This window comes from Hyla sarda, chromosome 4 (genome assembly GCF_029499605.1).
Source record: "Hyla sarda isolate aHylSar1 chromosome 4, aHylSar1.hap1, whole genome shotgun sequence".
In the NCBI taxonomy this organism is placed as follows: domain Eukaryota; kingdom Metazoa; phylum Chordata; class Amphibia; order Anura; family Hylidae; genus Hyla; species Hyla sarda.
The window spans coordinates 57,314,403-57,338,396 of record NC_079192.1 but is presented as its reverse complement, the minus strand read 5'-3'; the positions used below and the strand labels follow the sequence as shown (position 1 = coordinate 57,338,396).

General features: G+C 45.4%; 1 protein-coding gene across 4 annotated transcripts in view; it reads right to left on the bottom strand.

The window, feature by feature from the left end:
• Window positions 1-357: 357 nt before the first annotated feature.
• LOC130367983 (uncharacterized) overlaps window positions 358-23,994 on the bottom strand; it is a 78,843-nt gene continuing 55,206 nt past the window's right edge. For all 4 annotated transcript variants that reach the window (XM_056571112.1, XM_056571111.1, XM_056571109.1 and 1 more), the window contains 2 exons: window positions 1,636-2,046; window positions 358-1,540 (listed from right to left, as the gene is read on the bottom strand). In XM_056571112.1, the coding sequence (XP_056427087.1) occupies window positions 1,049-1,540; window positions 1,636-1,797 (654 nt within the window). In that variant the 5' untranslated portion in view covers window positions 1,798-2,046 and the 3' untranslated portion in view covers window positions 358-1,048. The remainder of the gene's footprint in view (window positions 1,541-1,635; window positions 2,047-23,994) is intronic.

Sequence of the window (23,994 nt, the reverse complement as noted above, 5' to 3'; positions counted from 1 at the left end):
TCTGCTCCATAAAAAGACATAGCAGAGCGATGACTAGGTGGACAAGGTGAGAGGAGCTTCCTGCCCAGGGGACAAATTACAGGGCCAGCAGTGAGCAGTTTATAAGTTAATATCCTCAACATCAACGCACTCAAGAACATCCCTTGGGGATGGTGAGGAGTGTTATATAGGGTCAAATCTGAAGAATGTTTAAAAAAAACTTTAAAACAAGTCTAGGGGAAAGCTTTCAATTTTGACCATAGCAACCAATCTCATTGCTTCTTTATTTATTGGTTGATATGGTAAAGTTTGTAAATTCCTTCGCTAGACATTTTTGAAATGTCACCTATTGTTTAATGATGTACATAGACTAATTTGTTTTTGTTTTTTTTGTTTTTTTCCAGAACGGCGTCAAAACATACCACCGCAGACATCAGGTGAGTTGGCCACTGAGACCGGGGAGAAATTGGTTCTCAATCGGACAATGCTCCCCTACTACCATCTCCCTCTGCTGGACCTGTGGGTCAGTGGTCCAACAGGGAAGATCTAGTAGGAGACGTCAGAGCGCCCATGAAGATCTTATCAAGGTGTTGCAAGACGCTCTGATAAGATGAGACCAACAGATGACAGGGTTGAAGGATGAAGTCACCCGACTTGTTGCACGGCAGGAGGGGGCAGTGTCATTAACAGGTCCCCCTTCACCCAGTCGTCTGTTTCTTGATTCATTGGTCGCTCTGATGGAGCAGCTATTGATTGAGAAACAATTTTGGTTCCGAAAAATTTGCACAAATGCCATGAATGAACTCATTGCGAAAAATTCTGCAAACTAGTCTCTCATCTGCATGACTGCTGCAGTTGTTCTCCGTGGAGTGTCTTGCAGTCCAGGCAGCGATGACTCCAGGTCGTGATACTCTATGAGGAGGGGCTCCTTGGTTAACTGAAATTATGAAGAGATTGAAAGACACATCACAAAACCAATGTCAAAGGCAACAACAAAAACGTCTTGCGCGTGTCAGTCTATAGTTGAAAATCCTCTGCCGAAAGTTCAGGCCACAGTTTGCATATGGCTTCAGCAAGTTGCCACACATCTGGAAAGCCTCATCACCCCAACAACAAAGGGCATCACAGGTCTGTCTGTTCCAAGAAAGGGCCTTGCTTCAGCGATCTCCCCATTGCAGAGTTCTTGAAGACCCTGGAGTCGTTTGTGCGGCCAAAGGAGCCAATGTCCACTGCAACAAACTTTTAGTTGACGTCCGCTATCAATCAGGATGATTGAAAATAATTTTTCATGGTTGTAATATTCTGAGCCAATGTTAGATGGCTTTTGGATGTGCTTTCCGTCCACGGCTCCAACGCAGTTTGGAAACTGAGCAGGTTCCCAGAAGCTGTCTGCAATATGGATCCGGTCTTGAGGTGAAGGCTGCGGGAGGCAGTCCCATAAAGCTCCTGGAGGCAGTCCCATAAAGCTTTGCAGGTGTCCCGCACTATCTACGAAATGGTGGACTTCCCCAAGTGGAACTGGAATTGTAGGGAAGCGAAGCTTTCTCCAGGAGCCAAAAACCTGCAAATTAATGGGGAAAAAAATTAGGATGTACTGCAAAATATTTTAAAATTTATTTTAAAATTAACATTGAAACTGTTAAATAAATCACAAACCGTAGGGTGACTATAAGGCGCTCCTCTGGCGAAAATCTTCAGCGACATATCCTGACAAATGCTGGAGGAGCTCACTGAAACTGGCCAAAGAAAGGAGGAGAAAACTGAAGAATTTCTCTGGATGATGGTGCAGTTCTTCAAAGAGTGTGGCATACACTCCATGGGTCGGTCGGATTGATGTGATAGGATGGATCCAGAAATTCTTTTGCTCCGCTTCTTGCCATTTCAACCGCTGGACCCTCCTTAGTAGGAAGTCAAATCTGAAAGTAAAATGAGCAGGAAACATTTTCATTTAAGGGAATGCTCAAGTGCAGCAGCAGAACCATCCGACATATACTCTCCTCCTCAGGGTCTGGTCCAAGATTTAATTCCTCTGTGCTTTCATCCCTTTTTTCATATCCTTTACTAGGTCTGGAAAAGAGCAAGGAGTTAAAACATGGAAAAAAGGTTACTCAAGGGTTACAAAAAAAAAAACTGGCATAAACGGATTAAAAACAGGTAAAAACTGATGTTTACCCGTTTTTTTTAACGGGTCGAAAACGGAAGTGGTCATCCGTTTCTACCCGTTTCACCATCCGTTTGCATCCATTTTTTTAAATCCCTTTTTATACTTTAACAGAGTAGAACGGGACAGACGTCCGTGTGAACGCACCCTTACATAGCAACGCACCTCCATAGAATCCCATCATGGTCTACGTTTCATTTAATAAATGGACTGAGAGTAAGAAGATGTGAATTTCATCATCATCTAGTCTTTTACACCGCCTAAAACCTCAAAAAACTTGTTAGGACCCATGAAAATAATGAAAAACTTATGAGACTGATCCACCTCTAACTTCTCTTTAAAATGGCATAAAAACACTCCTAACACCTCTGCTTTTTAATCATCTTGTCCCTTATAGTAGTGATACTGAAGTAATCTCCCCGTGGATAAAAGCTAAATTATTCCAGGTAGCAGATATAGTTGAAGAGATAAAGCACACCCTCTTACCTTTTCAGACCCTCAAAAATATTTAATCTCCCCAGTACCTGACATCTTTTTTTATCAAGAAATTCGCCAATATCTCTTATACATTCCCTCGGCCACAGTACTCCCCCTTCCAACTCCTTTTGAAATGCTCTGCAGAGGTGTTACTTCCACTAGGGGCATGATCATTAGAATATATGACATACTGGCCTCACTTACAGATATATTCACATGTCAACACCCCTATATGGATAAATGGGATTCCTATCTTGGAAAATCTTTTCTTCCACACCATTGGCAAACGATTTGGACACATGCTTCTAAATCTTCCTCATGCATCACCCATAAAGAAAAACAGTACAAAATCATCATTCACTGGTATTATACACCAGAAAAACTCCAACATTTTTTCCCTCAACTATCTCCTTATTGCTGGCGGTGCAATGTTGTGTTGGGTTCCCTACCTCATATTCTTGGGATTGCTGTTTGTTACAACACTTCTAGCTGGAGGGCCAGTCCTTGTTCAGGAGGACTGTCGGGGTTCAGGTCCCTTTTGACCCGATGACCTACCTTCTAAATCTCCCACCTACAAATCTGACTAATGGCCAAATCAGATTGTTTCTTCCTATTTTGACCACTTCAAAATGTTTAAAAGCACAGTGGTGGAAACGCACTGATGCTCCACTTACCCCAGCGCTACTTAATAGAATCAGTGAAGTATGGTGCATGTAGTATCACTCGGCTGTTACAGAAAACAAATTGCCCCTCATCCAGAAGGTGTGGCAACCATGGGACCTGTTTGACGCTTCTAACATCTTTTACCGCTTTATTATTTTTATTCTTCTAAATACCAGTTTCATCTTAAGATCCAAGACAACTCATAAGGGACCTCAGAAGGGTAATTACTCACGTTGACTGATAGATGAGGCAAACATGTATCTCCATAGATAGAGGAGACTCTAAGATAATCTTTTCTAGCCGACCACTCTTGCTGGCCCTCTCAGTCGTAGACACAAAGCTTCCATTCCAAAGCTATATGCTTTAGAACAAAATTGTCCTATGATACCCACTATGTTCAACAGAACTAATAAGCTCTTTACGTAATATCATGACTGTCCACTACCATAAGAACTCTATTGTTGTGATAACTATGTGATACAATTCCTTTGGTCTATACAACTCGCCAAATTGTTTGGATACACAGGTATGCCTTGGCAACGTATTATCAAATGTTGCGGTACTAATTCCCTCTAATTTTAGTCCCCCACTAGAAGTAAACTGGATCATCTATACTTTGACTGCTGTTACTGCTATTAGTAGTTTCTTGCATATCATACCATTCAAATGCATGCACTTTGCAATAAGCTGACTTTCTTGCAGGACTTATTCCAGCACATTTTTGCCGGTTTTATTTTTAAAAGGGAAAAAAAATGCTTTCATATCTGATCCCACATAAAGTATTACAATACAGTTGTTGTTAATGTATTTTATGTGACATGCTCTACAAAAAATGTTAGTTTTCTATAAGGCTCCTTTCACACTGCCGTATACGCCCAGTAGGTGACGTCCATTAGGAAGATAGCGGGAGAACAATTTGCGCATGACACGTCTTTTTCTCCCATCATCGGCCGCAACAGGAGTTATAACGGACATTAGTGGAATCCCATTTAAATGAATGGGAGTCTCTTTGCCCATTATAACTCCCGTTAGGCTCTGTTACAATAACGGATGTTAATGGCAGACAAAGTAGAAAGAAAAAAAAAAACTAACATCCGTTTGTAAGGGAGCCTCTTCACTAATGTGAAATAAGTGTTATCACCTCCGTATGACTAATAAAAAGACATTTTAGCTTTACTTTCTCCACTTGACAATGTTCTCTTCACATATCCATAAAGAAATGATAAAAATGTGATTACTTGTTGCAAACAATAGGGGGAGTATACTAAACATAGGCTGGGTTCACACCTGTATTTGTTTTCTCTGTCGGCTTTCTGTTTGTTTAATCCGTTCTAGTGGAAAATGGAAATAAACTGATTCCATTGATTTCAGTGGGTCAGTTTTTGTATCCGTTGCCATCTCTGGTCCAACAGATAAAAAAAAAAAAACACTTCTCTTGGGGCATTATTACTGTATGGTGGAACAGTGGGACATAACATGGGGTTTTAGTAATGAGTGGGGTACTATTGGGGCATTAGTGATTGAGGGGGAACGTTGAGGCATTATTGGTGAGGAATTAATTACCATATATTAGTCTAACAGGGGCACCATACTCTGCAGAGATGGGTCGCAAATGAAAGAAGTCATCATGGCAGTCAGATGGAGAAGAAAACACAACAAAAAGATGTCACCTTTAAGTCTATGGATGTAATGGGTGCAGGGCACTGTATGGGAGTAATATTAGTTATATTCGTCTTTGAGGTAAATACCGTATATGTGGTCATGGTGTGGAGAGATTATTTGACCATGTAAAGTTACACAGTTGTATATTGTAACGCCGAGCGCTCCAGGTCCCGCATCCATCCCGGAGCGCTCACGGCGTGTGTCCGCCTGCAGCGCCCCGGTCTGTCCCTCTGACCGGAAGCGCTGCTACAGTTCCGCCGGCGGGGATGCGATCCACGTGGCGGCACAAGTCCGCCCCCGGGCCGCATCCTGTTCCACTTACCTCCCTCTGTCTTCTGTGTCCTCCCGGCGCATGCGGCCCCGCTCTCTAGGGCACGGGCACGCGCACGCCGGCTCTCTTAAATTTAAAGGGCCAGTGCACCATTAATTGGTGCCTGGCCCAATTACTGTAAAACGTATTAAACACCACTTCCTCTTCCTGTCCTTTGCCGGATCTTGTTGCCTAGTGCCTTGAGAAAGCGTTTCCTGAGTGTCCATTGCCTTTGTTCCCAGAACCCTTGCTGTTGCCCCTGACTATGAACCTTGCCACCTGCCCTGACCTTCTGCTACGTCTGACCTTGCCTTGCCTTGTCCTTTTGTACTGCGCCATCTCAGCTGCCAGAGAGATTGAGTAGCTACCGGGTGGAACGACCTGGGGGTTACCGCCGCAGCAAGTCCATCCCGCTTTGCGGCGGGCTCTGGTGAATACCAGTAACCCCTTAGACTCCGTTCCCCTGGTACGGCCCACGCCATCACCTCTCTGGCACAGGGGATCCACCACCAGTGTCCTCACCATCCGCCAGCCCGGATCCTGACATATATACTGTACAAATTATTTGGGGTCATGGCTGACATATAAACAGGTACTGGTTTCTTAATATCCATAAGTAATATCTAGACAGAGGATATTGATAAGGAAGTGTACCTACATCTGTGTTTTACAGCTTGTTTTATAGCAATGCATCCTAAAAATAGTTTCCTTGGGGCTCATGCACCCAGATCATTTTAGATCCTAGCAATGTCCCTGGGTTTAGAATTAAATTAAAGGCTGATGTAGGAGTTAACTATTTCCAAACCAGTTGGAAGCCCTTTGGCCTTGTGAAGTTTCATTTTTAGCTCAGCGCCATAGGCAATATTCCTTTTACCAAACTTATTTCTTTTCTGCTCATCAGTGATACATATGCTTTATATGCCTGTTCCTACATTAGTTTTATGCTGCCATCTTCAGGGGGTTACTGGTCGAGCACTGAATTATTGTCTCATACTTCCAATATTAAAACAAACCTACATGTATTTCAAATATCAGTCATTAAAAATTCTAATTTGGATTAAACCCTTTGGCCTTCACAGCCAGCCTGACATAGCCCCAATTCTCAAATCTGACACGAGCATCCATATGTGGGAATAAAATTATAACATTTTTGCCCAGTTATTGGTCTCCAGCGAGCAGGGGAACCCCACTCCCTAGACTGAATCAAAACCCCCTCTCCATCTTGTTTATGGTCCATTCAGCCACCCCACCTTGGGAGACGCAGAACCTCCTTTTGCTTTCCTTTGGAGCATCTACTGGAGCAGATCCGCCAGAGGACCCAGGAAGAGGGATTGCACTGGCTCTCGAACATGCTGGACCGAGCCACTCCCCCTGCTGCTGCCGCATCCACGTCCGCTGCTCCGCTCAGGTCCACCCGCCCCTCCCGGGCTCCACAGTTCCTGAGCCCAAGCATCCAGCCGGGTAAGAAGAGAAGCCAGCCCCCTGTCTGGCAGCCACTTCAGCCACGCCGCAGTAAGTGCTCCCGCACCAGATGGCGGCAGCTCCTACAACTCCCCATACCCCTCTCCTCCTCGGCTTGCTGCAGATCACTCCCCATTGGCCTTAGCGCACCCCCCGCTTTTCCGGCCGGAGTAGGCCCGAACAAGAACTGGTCCCCACTACAACCCCGGCCCCAACGGAACCATTGTTCCTCCAACCCCCCCTCTCCCTTTACATAGTACTTCACCCCCCCCCCCCACGGGCTGCTTGCCTTCTCCTCCGTCCACTCCACGGAACACAAGGGCTGTGACTGCAACTCCCCCTCCTTCACCCAGCCCTGGCAGTTCCAGCGACAAAGATGCTCCACCAAGCTGGGTACACAGCAGCACCCTCCACACCACCCAGGACAGAGCTACACCCCCCATGATGGCCGGCGCCTCAGCTCCTCCAGTGCCAGGGTTGAGCGTTGCAGCCACACGGCAGACCGCTCCCCTCAGGCGCACGGACCTCCCCAGCGACATCCCATGCATCATCCCAAGACCACCCAGAAGACCTCCCACGCGTGGACACTCCGATTGGTGAGTATGACTGGGGCATGGTTTGGGGAAGGGAACACACATCAGGGGAGACAAGCAAAAACAACATCACACACAATAACTCTCATATTTGATAGGTTGTCAGCCCCTACCGATGTCCAAAACAACTCTCCTTCCTCAGAAGCAATAAATAATATTACAGCCTCCTCACAAGACTCCACCCCCTTCGAATCACAAGTAGGTCCTGCACTAGCTTGCTCCGTATCACTGCTCAGCTGGCATCTGATGGACGAGGCTAAAAAACAGATTTGGTCAGGTGAATACGTTAATGTCTACACTCTAGTTCCCGTGGATAGGGAGTATATAGATAAACACTTTAAACGCCCAGGCGACAACGAGAAAGAAAAACAAAAAACCCTCCCTCGTACCATCAATAATTGGTTACAGGGATTCGCCATCTATGCCAGCACCTTATGTGAACGCTTTCCAGAACTGCCCCCCCTTCGCATATGTGGACATAATATGAGGTGCTTGCAAAACATATGAAGGATCATGTTGGTCACGTTATGACGAACAATTTAGGAAACGCATGCCCTCTAGGCCAAAATTGACTTGGGACAGCCAAGATGTGAATTTATGGCTATTAGTTATGACCCCCAACTGCCCAATACAACAGGCCCCCTTTCTGCACAGGGCCGGTGCCGATTCTGGGTCACTGGCCTCAAACCCCTCCACAGAAACCCCTCCACGGAAAAAGGTACATGCTGGTTATACAAGCCACTGCAGATGGTATTCAGCGTGATGATTTAAGCACGAATGTTCTTACTGCGATGATGCCAACCCATTGAGAAAGGTGTCTTGACGGAACGCATGCTGCTACATAATATTGCTGTATATGCCAAAGAGCCAAGTAAAGAGCATTTAAAAAGCATCACAAGAGTGCCGGGATTTCCTAATTTTTCTATTACTGACCTATCCACGGGCCACCGAGAGTAATACTGCAGTGCCGTTCATTTTTCTCCAACCCAGCAGTACACTGTTTTAAAAAGTCCAAGACAATGAACAGTAGAACACTTCCAGCCAATAATGCCTTCCCTAGGAAAGAGGACTGCAGTGAACAGGCTAAGGATGGACCTGTGGCTCGCCCATTATCCTAGAACACGTGAAGCAGCCATTCTACATGATGGCTTCACGGTGGGTTTATGGATTCCATTCATCCCTAGCGACAGTCCTACCTTTGCAGACTATTTAGGCCAAGAAAATAACTCACAAACTCCAAATGAACAGGGTAGCTGGTCCATTTCAATACCCTATAAAAATCAGTATGTAAGATTATGCATATAAATCAGACCTACAAGGGGTCATATTTCCTCCCAGCATAAAGACAAAAAAGGAACCTCTAAATAAAGTATTTATAAAGGTGTAAGGGGAGTGCTAATTAAGACATAACTTTTATTGTATGCATCCATAAAATACACCCAATGTGCAATGTGAACCTATTCCCAAAATAAGGATAAAATCATGCGACACATGGATGCATACAATAAAAGTTATGTCTTAATTAGCACTTCCATTTCAATACCCCCCTTTAACAATCTCAGAGTCTCCCCACTGGGGGTCATACCCCAAAAAAAGCTGGGAAAGTATCAGCTAATTCACCATCCGTCGTTTCCCAAAGGAACTTCGGTTAACAACGGAATCGAGAGGGATGAATCTAAATTCCAATACACCTCTTTTGATACAGCCCTTTACTGGTTACGGAAATTAGGACATGAAGCCCTTATGCCAAAATCTGATATCCAGTCAGCCTTTAGGCGACTACCAGTGCATCAGGACTGTTTACATTTACTGGGTTTCTCCTTTCAAGGTTCCTATAATTAAGATAAGACACTCCCAATGGGATGTGCAATATCCTGTTGTTATTTTGAATTATTCAGTTCATTCCTGGAATGGGTTGTCACAGAAAAGGCGGGATATAATCCATGCTACACTATCTAGACGACTTCATAGGCCCTCCAACACAGACACGGCCCTACATGCCCTCAGGATTTTCCGTGATACCCTCACTCACTTCAGTGTTCCAATCGCTGAAGAAAAAAACAAAGGTCCATCAAATGTGATACAATTTTTTTGGCATCAAAATAGATACCATCCGCAAGGAATTTCGCCTGCCCCTTAAAAAGATGCAGGAAATAAAATCTAAACTGTTTGATATACAAAAATCCAAAAAGACTACACTTAAACAATTGCAATCGGGCCACTTAGCATTTGCTTCCAGAATCATGCTGATGGGCAGGGCCTTTTGCCGTCGGCTAGGCATGGCTACCAAGGGCATCCATGCACAACACCATTTTATCAGGGTTACCAAGCTTATGAAGGCGGACTTACATGTCTAGTCCTCCTTCCATTCCTGAAATAATGGTTATTCATGTTGGCAGGCAAAGGAGGTATCTAATGTAGATTTCAATGTATTTATTGACGCCTCAGCAGTTTTGGAATGGGTGGTTATTTCCAAGGCCAGTGGTTTTTGCAAAGATGGCCCCCCGAGTGGCAAGGTTCCCCTCTCCGTGGCAACCTTACATGCCTAGAGTTGTTCCCAATTGTTGCAGCAGTGGAGGTATGGGGTGATGATATGAGGGACAAGAGAATCATATTCTGGACAGACAATATTAGTGTAGTCCATGTCATTAACAAATTTACCTCATCCTCCCTTCCTGTGATATCCCTGCTCCGCAACCCGGTACTAGATATCAACATATAGTTTAGGGCAAAACATGTCCCGGGTATTCAAAATGACATAGCAGATTCACTATCCCGTTTACAGATCAACCGTTTCAGAACCTTGGCACCGGAATGCAAAAGCCATAGAAACACGAATCCCTTCCTCATTATGGCTCCTCGTTTCAGACACTTTTTGACACTGCTGGAAAATTCTTTAGCCCCTTTAACCATCAGGGCATTCACCAGAGTCTGGCATCAATGGATATCGATGTTTGGCTGACAGAGAAAGAGGGCTAACAGACCACCATAGAAGCTCACCACAACTCTGGCTTACTTGGAAGCCTCGCGTCTTCAAGGTTGCTCAGCATCATCAGTCACCAAGTCTCTAACAGCCATAACATTTTTATGCCGGCTTATGCAATGGGAGGAAATAGTGCAACAATTTCATATCAAAAGGATAGTACAGGGATGGAGAAGACTTAGATTAAAACAAACTGACATCAGAAAACCCATTTCCCCAGTCATACTACAACAGATAGTTGCCACCCTTCAACACGTGTGTTCCACCACATGCAAAGCAATAATGTTCAGGTCTGCATTTACTTTATGTTTCTTAGGGGCATTCCATATAGGGGAACTGGTCTCTACCAGATCGGACGTTCAAGGGGGTCTTCAACTGGGCTCAGTTTCAATGGGTCCGAAATCCCTTTCCATACTCTTGCCAAAATCAAAAACTGACCAGATGGCAAAAGGAAAATACATATCACCCAGGACCACCGAGGGCCCATGTTGCCCAGTCCAGGCATTACAACATTATTTGCGCATCAGACCTCGCATGGGCAACTCACTTCTTGTACACCAAAACGGGTCAGCACTATCTAAGTACCAGTACAGACATGTACTACGCTTGGTGCTAAAACGCCTAGGCCTGCCAGACCACCTATATACTTTGCACTCATTCAGAATAGGAGCAGCAATCAGGTTTCTCTGGCATGGAAATAAAAAAGATAGGTAGGTGGAAGTCAAAAGGTTACACTACCTATGTGCATCCTAATTTGTTCTAATTCCCCTCCTCCAGGTCCCGTCCCGATACGAGGTTTGCCGCATTGGGGGAGTGGCTATCAGGCACAGGGAGATCGAAAGCGGTGGCAGGGAATTAAAAAGAAGGGATGGCATTCACCTCAATGAAATTGGAGTAGACATCCTCAATTCAGATTTTCAAAATGGCATCGACCAGGCTCTGGCCTTATGGGGCCGCCTCGCTGACTAGGTTTAGCCGGGCGCTAAAATGAAGGCCAGAAGTAGTCCATTGGGAAGTTAGACATAGAGATGGTACCCCAGGGTATTTATAGGCTGTCAAGAAGAAGCTATGTTGTTGCACAGAGACCATGGATGCCATGACTGCCTGCAGCAGAGGCACACATGGCTTCAGAGGTGAACCCCAGGTCAAAAAGGGGTATGTAAAAATATTATAACATTTTTTCCCAGTTATTGGTGTCCAGCGAGCAGGGAGCCCCCTTCCCAGATTGAATCAAAACCGACTCTTCTCCTTGTTTATGGTCCCACACCTTGGGAGAGACAGAATCTCCTTTAGCTTTATAAATGTATTTACTGAGTCCTTGACGTACCAGTACAACCTCTCCCCCAAGAAGTGACCCCATGTCAAAAACTGCACAGTTCAAAGAATTTATCTAGATTCGTAAAGAGAATTATGGTGCTACAGGTGTGTTGCATAACAATAGTTAAACCTTTAAATATTTTATAAGCTGAATTTAAGATTTTAGAAACTCACCCACATGAAGCTCTAATCTTTTGGGTGGAAATATGACTGGCCTCAGAAGTGCGCATATGAGGCCTAATTTTGGTCAATTACAGTGTTACCAACAACTACAGACACTCTGTGAAACATTAAAACAACCTCTAAAAAATTACACCATTTATGACCTAGACATCATTAAGAGTTTAAATAGTAAAAAGCAAATGTTGCAATTGTTCAACAGAGGCACCATTTCAGTGCCAGTTTGCATGCCACTGTTAAAAGTCCCCAGACTTTAGTAACACCATACTTGTGGCACTAAAAAGACAGGGATCAGGAGTTAAAGAGACCTAACTTGTGAATTAAAGCATAGGCCGACACATGCAGAGCCTCTGAGGTGAAATAAAAAGAAACACCTTGGTAGGGCCAACATTTTTTATACTTTACCCCTCAGGGAATGTATCAAGGATTATAGTGGGCATTTTTACCCTACAGATGCTTTTTTTTTTTTTTTTTTTTTTTTTTTAAACAGATGGTGAAATGTGAAAAAAATTTGCAATTATTTCAGCGCCAATATTTTGTGTTTAGTTTGTGCGACTCAGACCCCTAATTATTACAGTGGTGGAAAAAAGTATTTGATCCCAGATGTTTTGTACTTTTTCCACTGACAAGGAAATGATATGTCTACAATATTATACGTAGGTTTAACTTTAACATTAGGCGACTATAAAATCTAAAAATCCAGAAAACCACATTTCAAAAAAGTTCTGAATTGATTTTCATTTTACTTAGTGGAATAAGTATTTGATCCCCTCTCAATCAGCAATATTTCTGTCTCCCAGGTGTCTTTCAATGAGCTGAGACTAGAAGCACTACCTAAAAACCATGGCCAAGACCAAGGATGTTTGGGACAAGATTGTAGAACTACACAAGGCAGCTGGAATGGGCTACAAGACCATCACCAAACAGCTCGGTGTGAAGACAAAATAACTTGCAATCTCCTCAGTCGGAGGCTCCCTAAAAGTTCTGACCTTGTGGAGTTTTAATGATCATATGAATGGTAAGGAATCATCCTAGAACTACATGGGAGGTTCATTTCAATGATCTCAAAGCAACTGGGAACATAGTCACCAAGAAAACAAATAGTAATACACTATGCAGGAAAAGTTTACCGATGAACCTAAGAATGATTCAGAGGTTCATTGGTGAGCTTTGGGAAGGCCTGTACATTTTGTTGTTATTTACACAGTATTAGCCAAACAAGTGCAGATGTGAAATAATATAAAAAAAATAAAAAAAAAACACCCAAGACACAACCCGAATTTTAAAAACGACACGCTTAAGTAATTTATTACGGGGTGTAGTCAGCATTTTGACCCCACTTTTGTCAAAGTATGACTAAAAATATATTGTTGAAAAAAAGTTATCACATTCATCACATTTCAGTATGTGCTTTCTTACATGATATTTTTATGCTGGCATTTTATATTATTTGGACTTTTACCTTCCTTACATTTATATTACCCTATATTAATCGATTACTGTATTCGTTATATTACACTTGTTACAGGTTGACACATCTTTTGTCACCGATCCTGATGTAACTATCTGATTCCTTTGTGCTTGCGTCTCTCAATTTGTCACTTATACAGTATATATATTTACATGTAACATTGTTTCTGTTGCCTACTCAATGGTAACATAGTCACCCATTTGGCCCAGGCGTTTTTAATTAGCAGGAAACTGCATAAGGGTTTCCTCCTACCATTCTCCTAGCCCTCCGGCAGTGAGCACATGGTAGGTTTCATGCTGGTGTGGTTCTCTGTGACGGCCGTTGTTTCTGTGATGCTTTGTCTGTGGGGTGGAGTGGCCCAGAGCCAGGGACTTAGTCGGGCAGCAGTGGGACTGCCTGGCCACTGGGTCGCTCCCCCCGTTGGGCATGGGGTCTCGGAGGCAGTGGTCGCCGCTGGGGGCTACACCAGTGTCAGGTCAGCGACCCACTCTTACAAGGTGGCCTTGACGTGGCGAGTGGGCTTGTACTTTTTGATCAAAATGTATACTAACAACCGGTTCGTTTTTGAAATTATGCTGAGAAGCAAATAGATAAAATTACAAATGGTGGATGTGTGGCTGTCTTTCTCTTTTTGTTTTTTATCACATTATTTGTTTGTACTACACTATATTGCTAACATATATTTGACATCTCAACACCAAGATTTATATGCCCATTTATTATCTTAAAATTTTGCCTTAGGTTTTTGGTATTGATATGCTGTGGGTTGACGAGAATAAGCACTATGTCGGGTCTTATGGCACGTAGACACCGATATATTCCATAGTTTGGATGTGCTAATGCACTTGATTCCTAGAGGCAGATGTTGTGCCAGGGCATTGGTTTATTCCTACTAAGGGTAATTGTGGTCACATGTTAAAGTCACAAGAAAAGTATATTTCAGTTGTGAACACCTGAATTCTCCCGATATACTTCATGTTAGATTCACATGTGTAATTATTTCCCTACTTGTATACTTTACCCGCTTCAATATAGAGGCATTTATAAGGTGTGTTTCATCTGTGCCAAGCCACCCCTAGATAAAGCTGTTAAATTGAAATGTACGTCAGGACGGGTGGATACATAGTGCACTTATCAGGCTAAACTTGTTACGCCGAGCGCTCCGGGTCCCCGCTCCTCCCCGGAGCGCTCGCAACATCCTCGCTACGGCAGCGCCCCGGTCAGATCCACTGACCGGGTGCGCTGCGATACCGCCTCCAGCCGGGATGCGATTCGCGATGCGGGTGGCGCCCGCTCGCGATGCGCACCCCGGTTTCCGTACCTGACTCGCTCTCCCTCGGTCCTGTCCCGGCGCGCGCGGCCCCGCTCCCTAGGGCGCGCGCGCGCCGGGTCTCTGCGATTTAAAGGGCCACTGCGCCACTGATTGGCGCAGTGGTTCCAATTAGTGTCTTCACCTATGCACTCCCTATGTATACCTCACTTCCCCTGCACTCCCTCGCCGGATCTTGTTGCCCTTGTGCCTAGTGAAAGCGTTCCCTTGTGTGTTCCTAGCCTGTGTTCCAGACCTCCTGCCGTTGCCTCTGACTACGATCCTTGCTGCCTGCCCCTACCTTCTGCTACGTCCGACCTTGCTTTTGTCTACTCCCTTGTACCGCGCCTATCTTCAGCAGTCAGAGAGGTTGAGCCGTTGCTAGTGGATACGACCTGGTTACTACCGCCGCAGCAAGACCATCCCGCTTTGCGGCGGGCTCTGGTGAACACCAGTAGTAACTTAGAACCGGTCCACTAGCACGGTCCACGCCAATCCCTCTCTGGCACAGAGGATCCACCTCCTGCCAGCCGGCATCGTGACAGTAGATCCGGCCATGGATCCCGCTGAAGTACCTCTGCCAGTTGTCGCCGACCTCACCACGGTGGTCGCCCAGCAGTCACAACAGATAGCGCAACAAGGCCACCAGCTGTCTCAACTGACCGTGATGCTACAGCAGCTACTACCACAGCTTCAGCAATCATCTCCTCCGCCAGCTCCTGCACCTCCTCCGCAGCGAGTGGCCGCTTCAGGCCTACGACTATCCTTGCCGGATAAATTTGATGGGGACTCTAAGTTTTGCCGTGGCTTTCTTTCACAATGTTCCCTGCACTTGGAGATGATGTCGGACCAGTTTCCTACTGAAAGGTCTAAGGTGGCTTTCGTAGTCAGCCTTCTGTCTGGAAAAGCTCTGTCATGGGCCACACCGCTCTGGGACCGCAATGACCCCGTCACTGCCTCTGTACACTCCTTCTTCTCGGAAATTCGTAGTGTCTTTGAGGAACCTGCCCGAGCCTCTTCTGCTGAGACTGCCCTGCTGAACCTGGTCCAGGGTAATTCTTCCGTTGGCGAGTACGCCATACAATTCCGTACTCTTGCTTCTGAACTATCCTGGAATAATGAGGCCCTCTGCGCGACCTTTAAAAAAGGCCTATCCAGCTACATTAAAGATGTTCTGGCCGCACGAGAAATTCCTGCTAATCTACATGAACTCATTCATCTTGCCACTCGCATTGACATGCGTTTTTCCGAAAGGCGTCAGGAGCTCCGCCAGGATATGGACTTTGTTCGCACGAGGCGTTTTTTCTCCCCGGCTCCTCTCTCCTCTGGTCCTCTGCAATCCGTTCCTGTGCCTCCCGCCGTGGAGGCTATGCAAGTTGACCGGTCTCGCCTGACACCTCAAGAGAGGACACGACGCCGCATGGAGAATCTCTGCCTGTACTGTGCCGGTACCGAACACTTCCTGAAGGATTGTCCTATCCGTCCTCCCCGCCTGGAAAGACGCACGCTGACTCCGCACAAAGGTGAGACAGTCCTTGATGTCAACTCTGCTTCTCCACGTCTTACTGTGCCTGTGCGGATATCTGCATCTACCTTCTCCTTCTCTACTATGGCCTTCTTGGATTCCGGATCTGCAGGAAACTTTATTTTGGCCTCTCTCATCAACAGGTTCAACATCCCGGTAACCAGTCTCGCCAGACCCCTCTACATCAATTGTGTTAACAATGAAAGATTGGACTGTACCATACGTTACCGCACGGAGCCCCTCCTAATGTGCATCGGACCTCATCATGAAAATATTGAGTTTTTGGTCCTCCCCAATTGCACTTCCGAAATTCTCCTTGGACTACCGTGGCTTCAACGCCATTCCCCAACCCTGGATTGGTCCACAGGGGAGATCAAGAGTTGGGGTACCTCTTGTTTCAAGGACTGCCTTAAACCGGTTCCCAGTACTCCCTGCCGTGACCCTGTGGTTCCCCCTGTAACCGGTCTCCCTAAGGCCTATATGGACTATGCTGACGTATTTTGCAAGAAACAAGCTGAGACTCTATCTCCTCACAGGCCTTATGACTGTCCTATTGACCTCCTCCCGGGCACTACTCCACCCCGGGGCAGAATTTATCCTCTGTCCGCCCCAGAGACTCTTGCTATGTCTGAGTACATCCAGGAAAATTTAAAAAAGGGGTTTATCCGCAAATCCTCCTCTCCTGCCGGAGCTGGATTTTTCTTTGTGTCCAAAAAAGATGGCTCCCTACGTCCTTGCATTGACTACCGCGGACTTAATAAAATCACGGTAAAGAACCGCTACCCTCTACCTCTTATCTCTGAACTCTTTGATCGCCTCCAAGGTGCCCACATCTTTACCAAACTGGACTTAAGAGGTGCTTATAATCTCATCCGCATCAGGGAGGGGGACGAATGGAAAACGGCATTTAACACTAGAGATGGACACTTTGAGTATCTGGTCATGCCCTTTGGCCTGTGCAACGCCCCTGCCGTCTTCCAAGACTTTGTTAATGAAATTTTTCGTGATCTCTTATATTCCTGTGTTGTGTATCTGGACGATATTCTGATTTTTTCTGCCAACCTAGAAGAACACCGCCAGCATGTCCGCATGGTTCTTCAGAGACTTCGAGACAATCAACTTTATGCCAAAATGGAGAAATGTCTGTTTGAATGTCAATCTCTTCCTTTCCTAGGATACTTGGTCTCTGGCCAGGGACTACAAATGGACCCAGACAAACTCTCTGCCGTCTTAGATTGGCCACGCCCCTCCGGACTCCGTGCTATCCAACGTTTTTTGGGGTTCGCCAATTATTACAGACAATTTATTCCACATTTTTCCACCATTGTGGCTCCTATCGTGGCTTTAACCAAGAAGAATGCCAATCCTAAATCATGGCCTCCTCAAGCGGAAGACGCCTTTAAACGGCTCAAGTCTGCCTTTTCTTCTGCTCCCGTGCTCTCCAGACCTGACCCATCTAAACCCTTCCTATTGGAGGTTGATGCCTCCTCAGTAGGAGCTGGAGCGGTTCTTCTACAAAAAAATTCTTCTGGGCATGCTGTTACTTGTGGTTTTTTTTCTAGGACCTTCTCTCCGGCGGAGAGGAACTACTCCATCGGGGATCGAGAGCTACTGGCCATTAAATTAGCACTTGAGGAATGGAGGCATCTGCTGGAGGGATCAAAATTTCCAGTTATTATTTACACCGATCACAAGAATCTCTCCTATCTCCAGTCTGCCCAACGGCTGAACCCTCGCCAGGCCAGGTGGTCTCTGTTCTTTGCCCGGTTTAATTTTGAAATTCACTTTCGCCCTGCCGATAAGAACATTAGGGCCGATGCTCTCTCTCGTTCCTCGGATGCCTCGGAAGTAGAGCTTTCTCCGCAACACATCATTCCTCCTGACTGCCTGATCTCCACTTCTCCAGCCTCCATCAGGCAAACTCCTCCAGGGAAGACCTTCGTTTCTCCACGCCAACGCCTCGGAATCCTCAAATGGGGTCACTCCTCCCATCTCGCAGGCCATGCGGGCATCAAGAAATCCTTGCAACTCATCTCTCGTTTCTATTGGTGGCCGACTCTGGAAACGGATGTTGTTGATTTTGTGCGGGCCTGCACTGTCAGTGCCCGGGATAAGACTCCTCGCCAGAAGCCTGCTGGTCTTCTTCATCCTCTGCCTGTCCCCGAACAGCCTTGGTCTCTGATTGGTATGGACTTTATTACAGACTTACCCCCATCCCGTGGCAACACTGTTGTTTGGGTGGTCGTTGATCGATTTTCCAAGATGGCACATTTTATTCCTCTTCCTGGTCTTAGTTCAGCGCCTCAGTTGGCAAAACAATTTTTTGTACACATTTTTCGTCTTCACGGGTTGCCCACGCAGATCGTCTCGGATAGAGGCGTCCAATTCGTGTCAAAATTCTGGAGGGCTCTCTGTAAACAACTCAAGATTAAATTAAACTTTTCTTCTGCTTATCATCCTCAATCCAATGGGCAAGTAGAAAGAATTAACCAGGTCCTGGGTGATTATTTACGGCATTTTGTTTCCTCCCGCCAGGATGACTGGGCAGATCTTCTTCCATGGGCCGAATTCTCGTACAACTTCAGAGTCTCTGAATCTTCTTCCAAATCCCCATTTTTCGTGGTGTACGGCCGTCACCCTCTTCCCCCCCTCCCTACTCCCTTGCCCTCTGGTTTGCCCGCTGTGGATGAAATAACTCGTGATCTTTCCACCATATGGAAAGAGACCCAAAATTCTCTCTTACAGGCTTCATCACGCATGAAGAAGTTTGCTGATAAGAAAAGAAGAGCTCCCCCCATTTTTTCTCCCGGAGACAAGGTATGGCTCTCCGCTAAATATGTCCGCTTCCGTGTTCCCAGCTACAAATTGGGACCACGCTATCTTGGTCCTTTCAAAATCTTGCGCCAAATTAATCATGTCTCTTACAAACTTCTTCTTCCTCCTTCTCTTCGTATTCCTAATGCCTTTCATGTCTCTCTTCTTAAACCACTCATCATCAACCGTTTCTCTCCCAAACTTATTTCTCCTACTCCTGTCTCCGGTTCTTCTGACCAAAAAGGTCAGAGGAAAAAAATTTTTTTTAGTGGACTGGGAGGGCTGTGGTCCTGAAGAGAGATCCTGGGAACCTGAGGACAATATCCTAGATAAAAGTCTGGTCCTCAGGTTCTCAGGCTCTAAGAAGAGGGGGAGACCCAAGGGGGGGGTACTGTTACGCCGAGCGCTCCGGGTCCCCGCTCCTCCCCGGAGCGCTCGCAACATCCTCGCTACGGCAGCGCCCCGGTCAGATCCACTGACCGGGTGCGCTGCGATACCGCCTCCAGCCGGGATGCGATTCGCGATGCGGGTGGCGCCCGCTCGCGATGCGCACCCCGGCTTCCGTACCTGACTCGCTCTCCCTCGGTCCTGTCCCGGCGCGCGCGCCGGGTCTCTGCGATTTAAAGGGCCACTGCGCCACTGATTGGCGCAGTGGTTCCAATTAGTGTCTTCACCTGTGCACTCCCTATGTATACCTCACTTCCCCTGCACTCCCTCGCCGGATCTTGTTGCCCTTGTGCCTAGTGAAAGCGTTCCCTTGTGTGTTCCTAGCCTGTGTTCCAGACCTCCTGCCGTTGCCCCTGACTACGATCCTTGCTGCCTGCCCCGACCTTCTGCTACGTCCGACCTTGCTTTTGTCTACTCCCTTGTACCGCGCCTATCTTCAGCAGTCAGAGAGGTTGAGCCGTTGCTAGTGGATACGACCTGGTTACTACCGCCGCAGCAAGACCATCCCGCTTTGCGGCGGGCTCTGGTGAACACCAGTAGTAACTTAGAACCGGTCCACTAGCACGGTCCACGCCAATCCCTCTCTGGCACAGAGGATCCACCTCCTGCCAGCCGGCATCGTGACAATACTCTTCTCTGGAATGTTGTTTATATGAATGCTCTGTGCAAATTTGACTTATGACAATGTCATTATGACATTGGTTCTGGACCTTTAAATACATATACTTGTGTAATTTATGCCCAACCATTTTTTTTTCATGCATTGAGGCTTTCCAGGACTCCCACTGATTGTCTTGTATTCATTCACTCATATTTTTTTTATTTTTACATTTACTATAATAAATCTTTTAAATCTTTAAGGAGTTTAGCATATTTTAATTATAAGTTATGGACATTCAGCTATTTTTGTATACTGCAGATTTGCTTTAACCCCTTAAGGACTGAGCCCTTTTTCACCTTAAGGACTCGGCCATTTTTTGCAATTCTGACCACTGTCACTTTAAACATTAATAACTCTGGAATGCTTTTAGTTATCATTCTGATTCCGAGATTGTTTTTTCATGACATATTCTACTTTAACATAGTGGTAAAAATTTTTGGTAACTTGCTTCCTTTCTTGGTGAAAAATCCCAAAATTTTATGAAAAATTTGAAAATTTAGCATTTTTCTAACTTTGAAGCTTTATGCTTGTAAGGAAATTGGATATTCCAAATATTTTTTTTTTTTATTCACATATACAATATGTCCACTTTATGTTTGCATCATAAAATTGACGTGTTTTTACTTTTGGAAGACACCAGAGGGCTTCAAAGTTCAGCAGCAATTTTCAACTTTTTCACAAAATTTTGAAACTCACTTTTCTTCAGGGACCAGTTCAGGTTTGAAGTGGATTTGAAGGGTCTTCATATTAGAAATACCCCATAAATTACCCCATTATAAAAACTGCACCCCCAAAAGTATTCAAAATGACAGTCAGCGTTTTAACCCTTTAGGTGTTTCACAGGAATAGCAGCAAAGTGAAGGAGAAAATTCACAATCTTCATTTTTTACACTCGCATGTTTTTGTAGACCCAATTTTTTAATTTTTGCAAGGGGTAAAAAGGAGAAAATTTTTACTTGTATTTGAAACCCAATTTCTCTCGAGTAAGGACATACCTCATATGTCTATGTTAATTGTTCAGCGGGCGAAGTAGAGGGCTCAGAAGGGAAGGAGCGACAAATGGTTTTTGGGGGGCATGTTACCTTTAGGAAGCCCCTATGGTGCCAGAACAGCAAAAAAAAAAACACATGGCATACCATTTTGGAAACTAGACCCCTTGGGGAACATAACAAGGGGTAAAGTGAACCTTAATACCCCACAGGGGTTTCACAACTTTTGCATATGTAAAAAAAAAAATAATTTTACCTAAAATGCTTGGTTTCCCAAAAAATTTACATTTTTACAAAGGGTTAAAGCAGAAAATACCCACCAAAATTTGAAGCCCAATTTCTCCCGATTCAGAAAACACCCGATATGGGGGTGAAAAGTGCTCTGCTGGTGCACTACAGGTCTCAGAAGAGAAGGAGTCACATTTGGCTTTTTGAAAGCAAATTTTGCTCTGGGGGCATGCCGCATTTAGGAAGCCCCTATGGTGCCAGAACAGCAAAAAAAAACACATGGCATACTATTTTGGAAACTAGACCCCTCGGGGAACGTAACAAGGGGTTAAGTGAACCTTAATACCCCACAGGTGTTTCACGACTTTTGCATATGTAAAAAAAAAAAAAATTTTTTACCTAAAATGCTTCTTTTCCCAAAAATTTTACATTTTTAAAAAGGGTAAAAGCAGAAAATACCTCCCAAAATTTGTAACAATTTCTCCCGAGTACGGCGATACCCCATATGTGACCCTAAACTGTTGCCTTGAAATACGACAGGGCTCCAAAGTGAGAGCGCCATGCGCATTTGAGGCCTAAATTAGGGACTTGCATAGGGGTGGACATGGGGGTATTCTACGCCAGTGATTCCCAAACAGGGGGCCTCCAGCTGTTGTAAAACTCCCAGCATGCCTGGACAGTCAGTGGCTGTCTGGTAATACTGGGAGTAGTTGTTTTGCAACAGCTGGAGGCTTCGTTTTGGAAACCGTGGCGTACCAGACGTTTTTCATTTTTCTTGGGGAGGGGAGGGGGGCTGTGTAGGGGTATGTGTATATGTAGTGTTTTTTACTTTTTATTTTATTGTTAGTGTAGTGTAGTGTTTTTAGGGTACAGTCACATGGGCGGGGGTTCACAGTAGTTTCTCGCTGGCAGTTTGAGCTGCGGCAGAAAATTTGCCGAAGCTCAAACTTGCAGCCGGATACTTACTGTAAACCTCCGCCCATGTGAGTGTACCCTGTACATTCACATTGGGGGGGGGGGGGAACATCCAGCTGTTGCAAAACTACAACTCCCAGCATGTACGGTCTATCAGTGCATGCTGGGAGTTGTAGTTTTGCAACAGCTGAAGGCACACTAGTTGTGAAACACCGAGTTTGGTAACAAACTCAGTGTTTTGCAACCAGTGTGCCTTCAGCTGTTGCAAAAGCTACAACCCCCAGCATGTACGGACAGCGGAAGGGCATGCTGGGTCTTGTAGTTATGCAACAGCTGGAGGCATACTACTTTGGCTGGGGATGCTGGGGGTTGTAGTTATGCAACAGCTGGAGACACACTGGTTTGCTACTTAACTCAGTGTGCCTTCAGCTGTTGCAAAACTACAACTCTCAGCAGTCACCGACAGCCAAAGGGCATGCTGGGAGTTGTAGTTATGCAACCAGCAGATGCACCACTACAACTCCCAGCATGCACTTTAGCTGTTTGTGCAAGCTGGGAGTTGTAGTTACACAACAGCTAAAGGTACACTTTTCCATAGAAAAAATGTGCCTCCAGCTGTTGCAAAACTATAAGTCCCAGCATGCCCATAAGGGCATGCTAGGAGTTGTGGTGGTCTACCTCCTGCTGTTGCATAACTACAGCTCCCAGCATGCCCTTTTTGTATGCTGGGAGCTGTTGCTAAACAACTGCAGGAGGCTGTACCATCAGAGACGTCCCCGAACAGCCTGTAATTCCAGGTCATCGGGTCACTGGAGACCCGATTGACCCGGAATCTGCCGCAGATCGCTGGACTGAATTGTCCAGCGATCTGCAGCCATCGCTGACATGGGTGGTCATCATGACCCCCCTGGGCGATATGCCCCGATGCCTGCTGAACGATTTCAGCAGGCATCGGGCACCGGCTCCCCTCCAGCTAGCGGCGGGGGGCCAGGATTTGACAGGACGTACTCAACCGTCCTGAGTCCTTAAGGGGTTAAACTCATTCTTTTCCACTGTATTCACAGTGGAATGTCAGGTAAAATACAGCAGGGAAAGGTAAACTCCCCAAAACGTGGCACCAGTTTAACCAAGAAAGAGCAGTGCTGCCTCAAAATAGACAAATCACCAGGTCCAGATGGCATTCATCCTCGTGAGTAAAGGAAATAAAGAAATGTAATAGACTGACCACATTTTTTTCCTTCCTCTGGATCCACTGGGGGGGAGGTGATCCACTGTGGAGGTAGCCAGAGGGCTTACATCTGCTTCCTTGGTGGTCCCGGCTCTTGCATTGATAAAGCCTGGCAGGACCAGGCTTTATCAATGGAGCGCATATCACATAGATCAATGGGGTTCTATGAACCCCATTGATCTGTATGATGAATCTAATGATTCCTCCTAAAAGTCCCCTAAGGGGTCTAATAAAGTGTAAAAAAAAAAGTTTACTAAAAGTAAAAAAAAAAAAACACATTAACCCCTTCCTTATTAAAAGTTTAAAACACCCCCCTTTTTCCCAAATTCCATATAAAAAATATATATCGCCACGTGCGTGAATGTCAGAACTATAAAAATATAACGTTAATTAAACCGCACGGTGAATGGCATATATGTAAAAAAAAAAAATACCAATTTCCACAATTGCGTATTTTTGGTCACTTTGTATACTCTAAAAAAATGTATCAAAAAGTCCCATTAAAACAAAAATGGTACCGATGAAAACTTCAGATCACGATGCAAAAAATTAGCCCTCATACCGCCCCATATACGGAAAAATTCAAGTTATAGGAGTCAGAACAGGACGATTTTAAACATA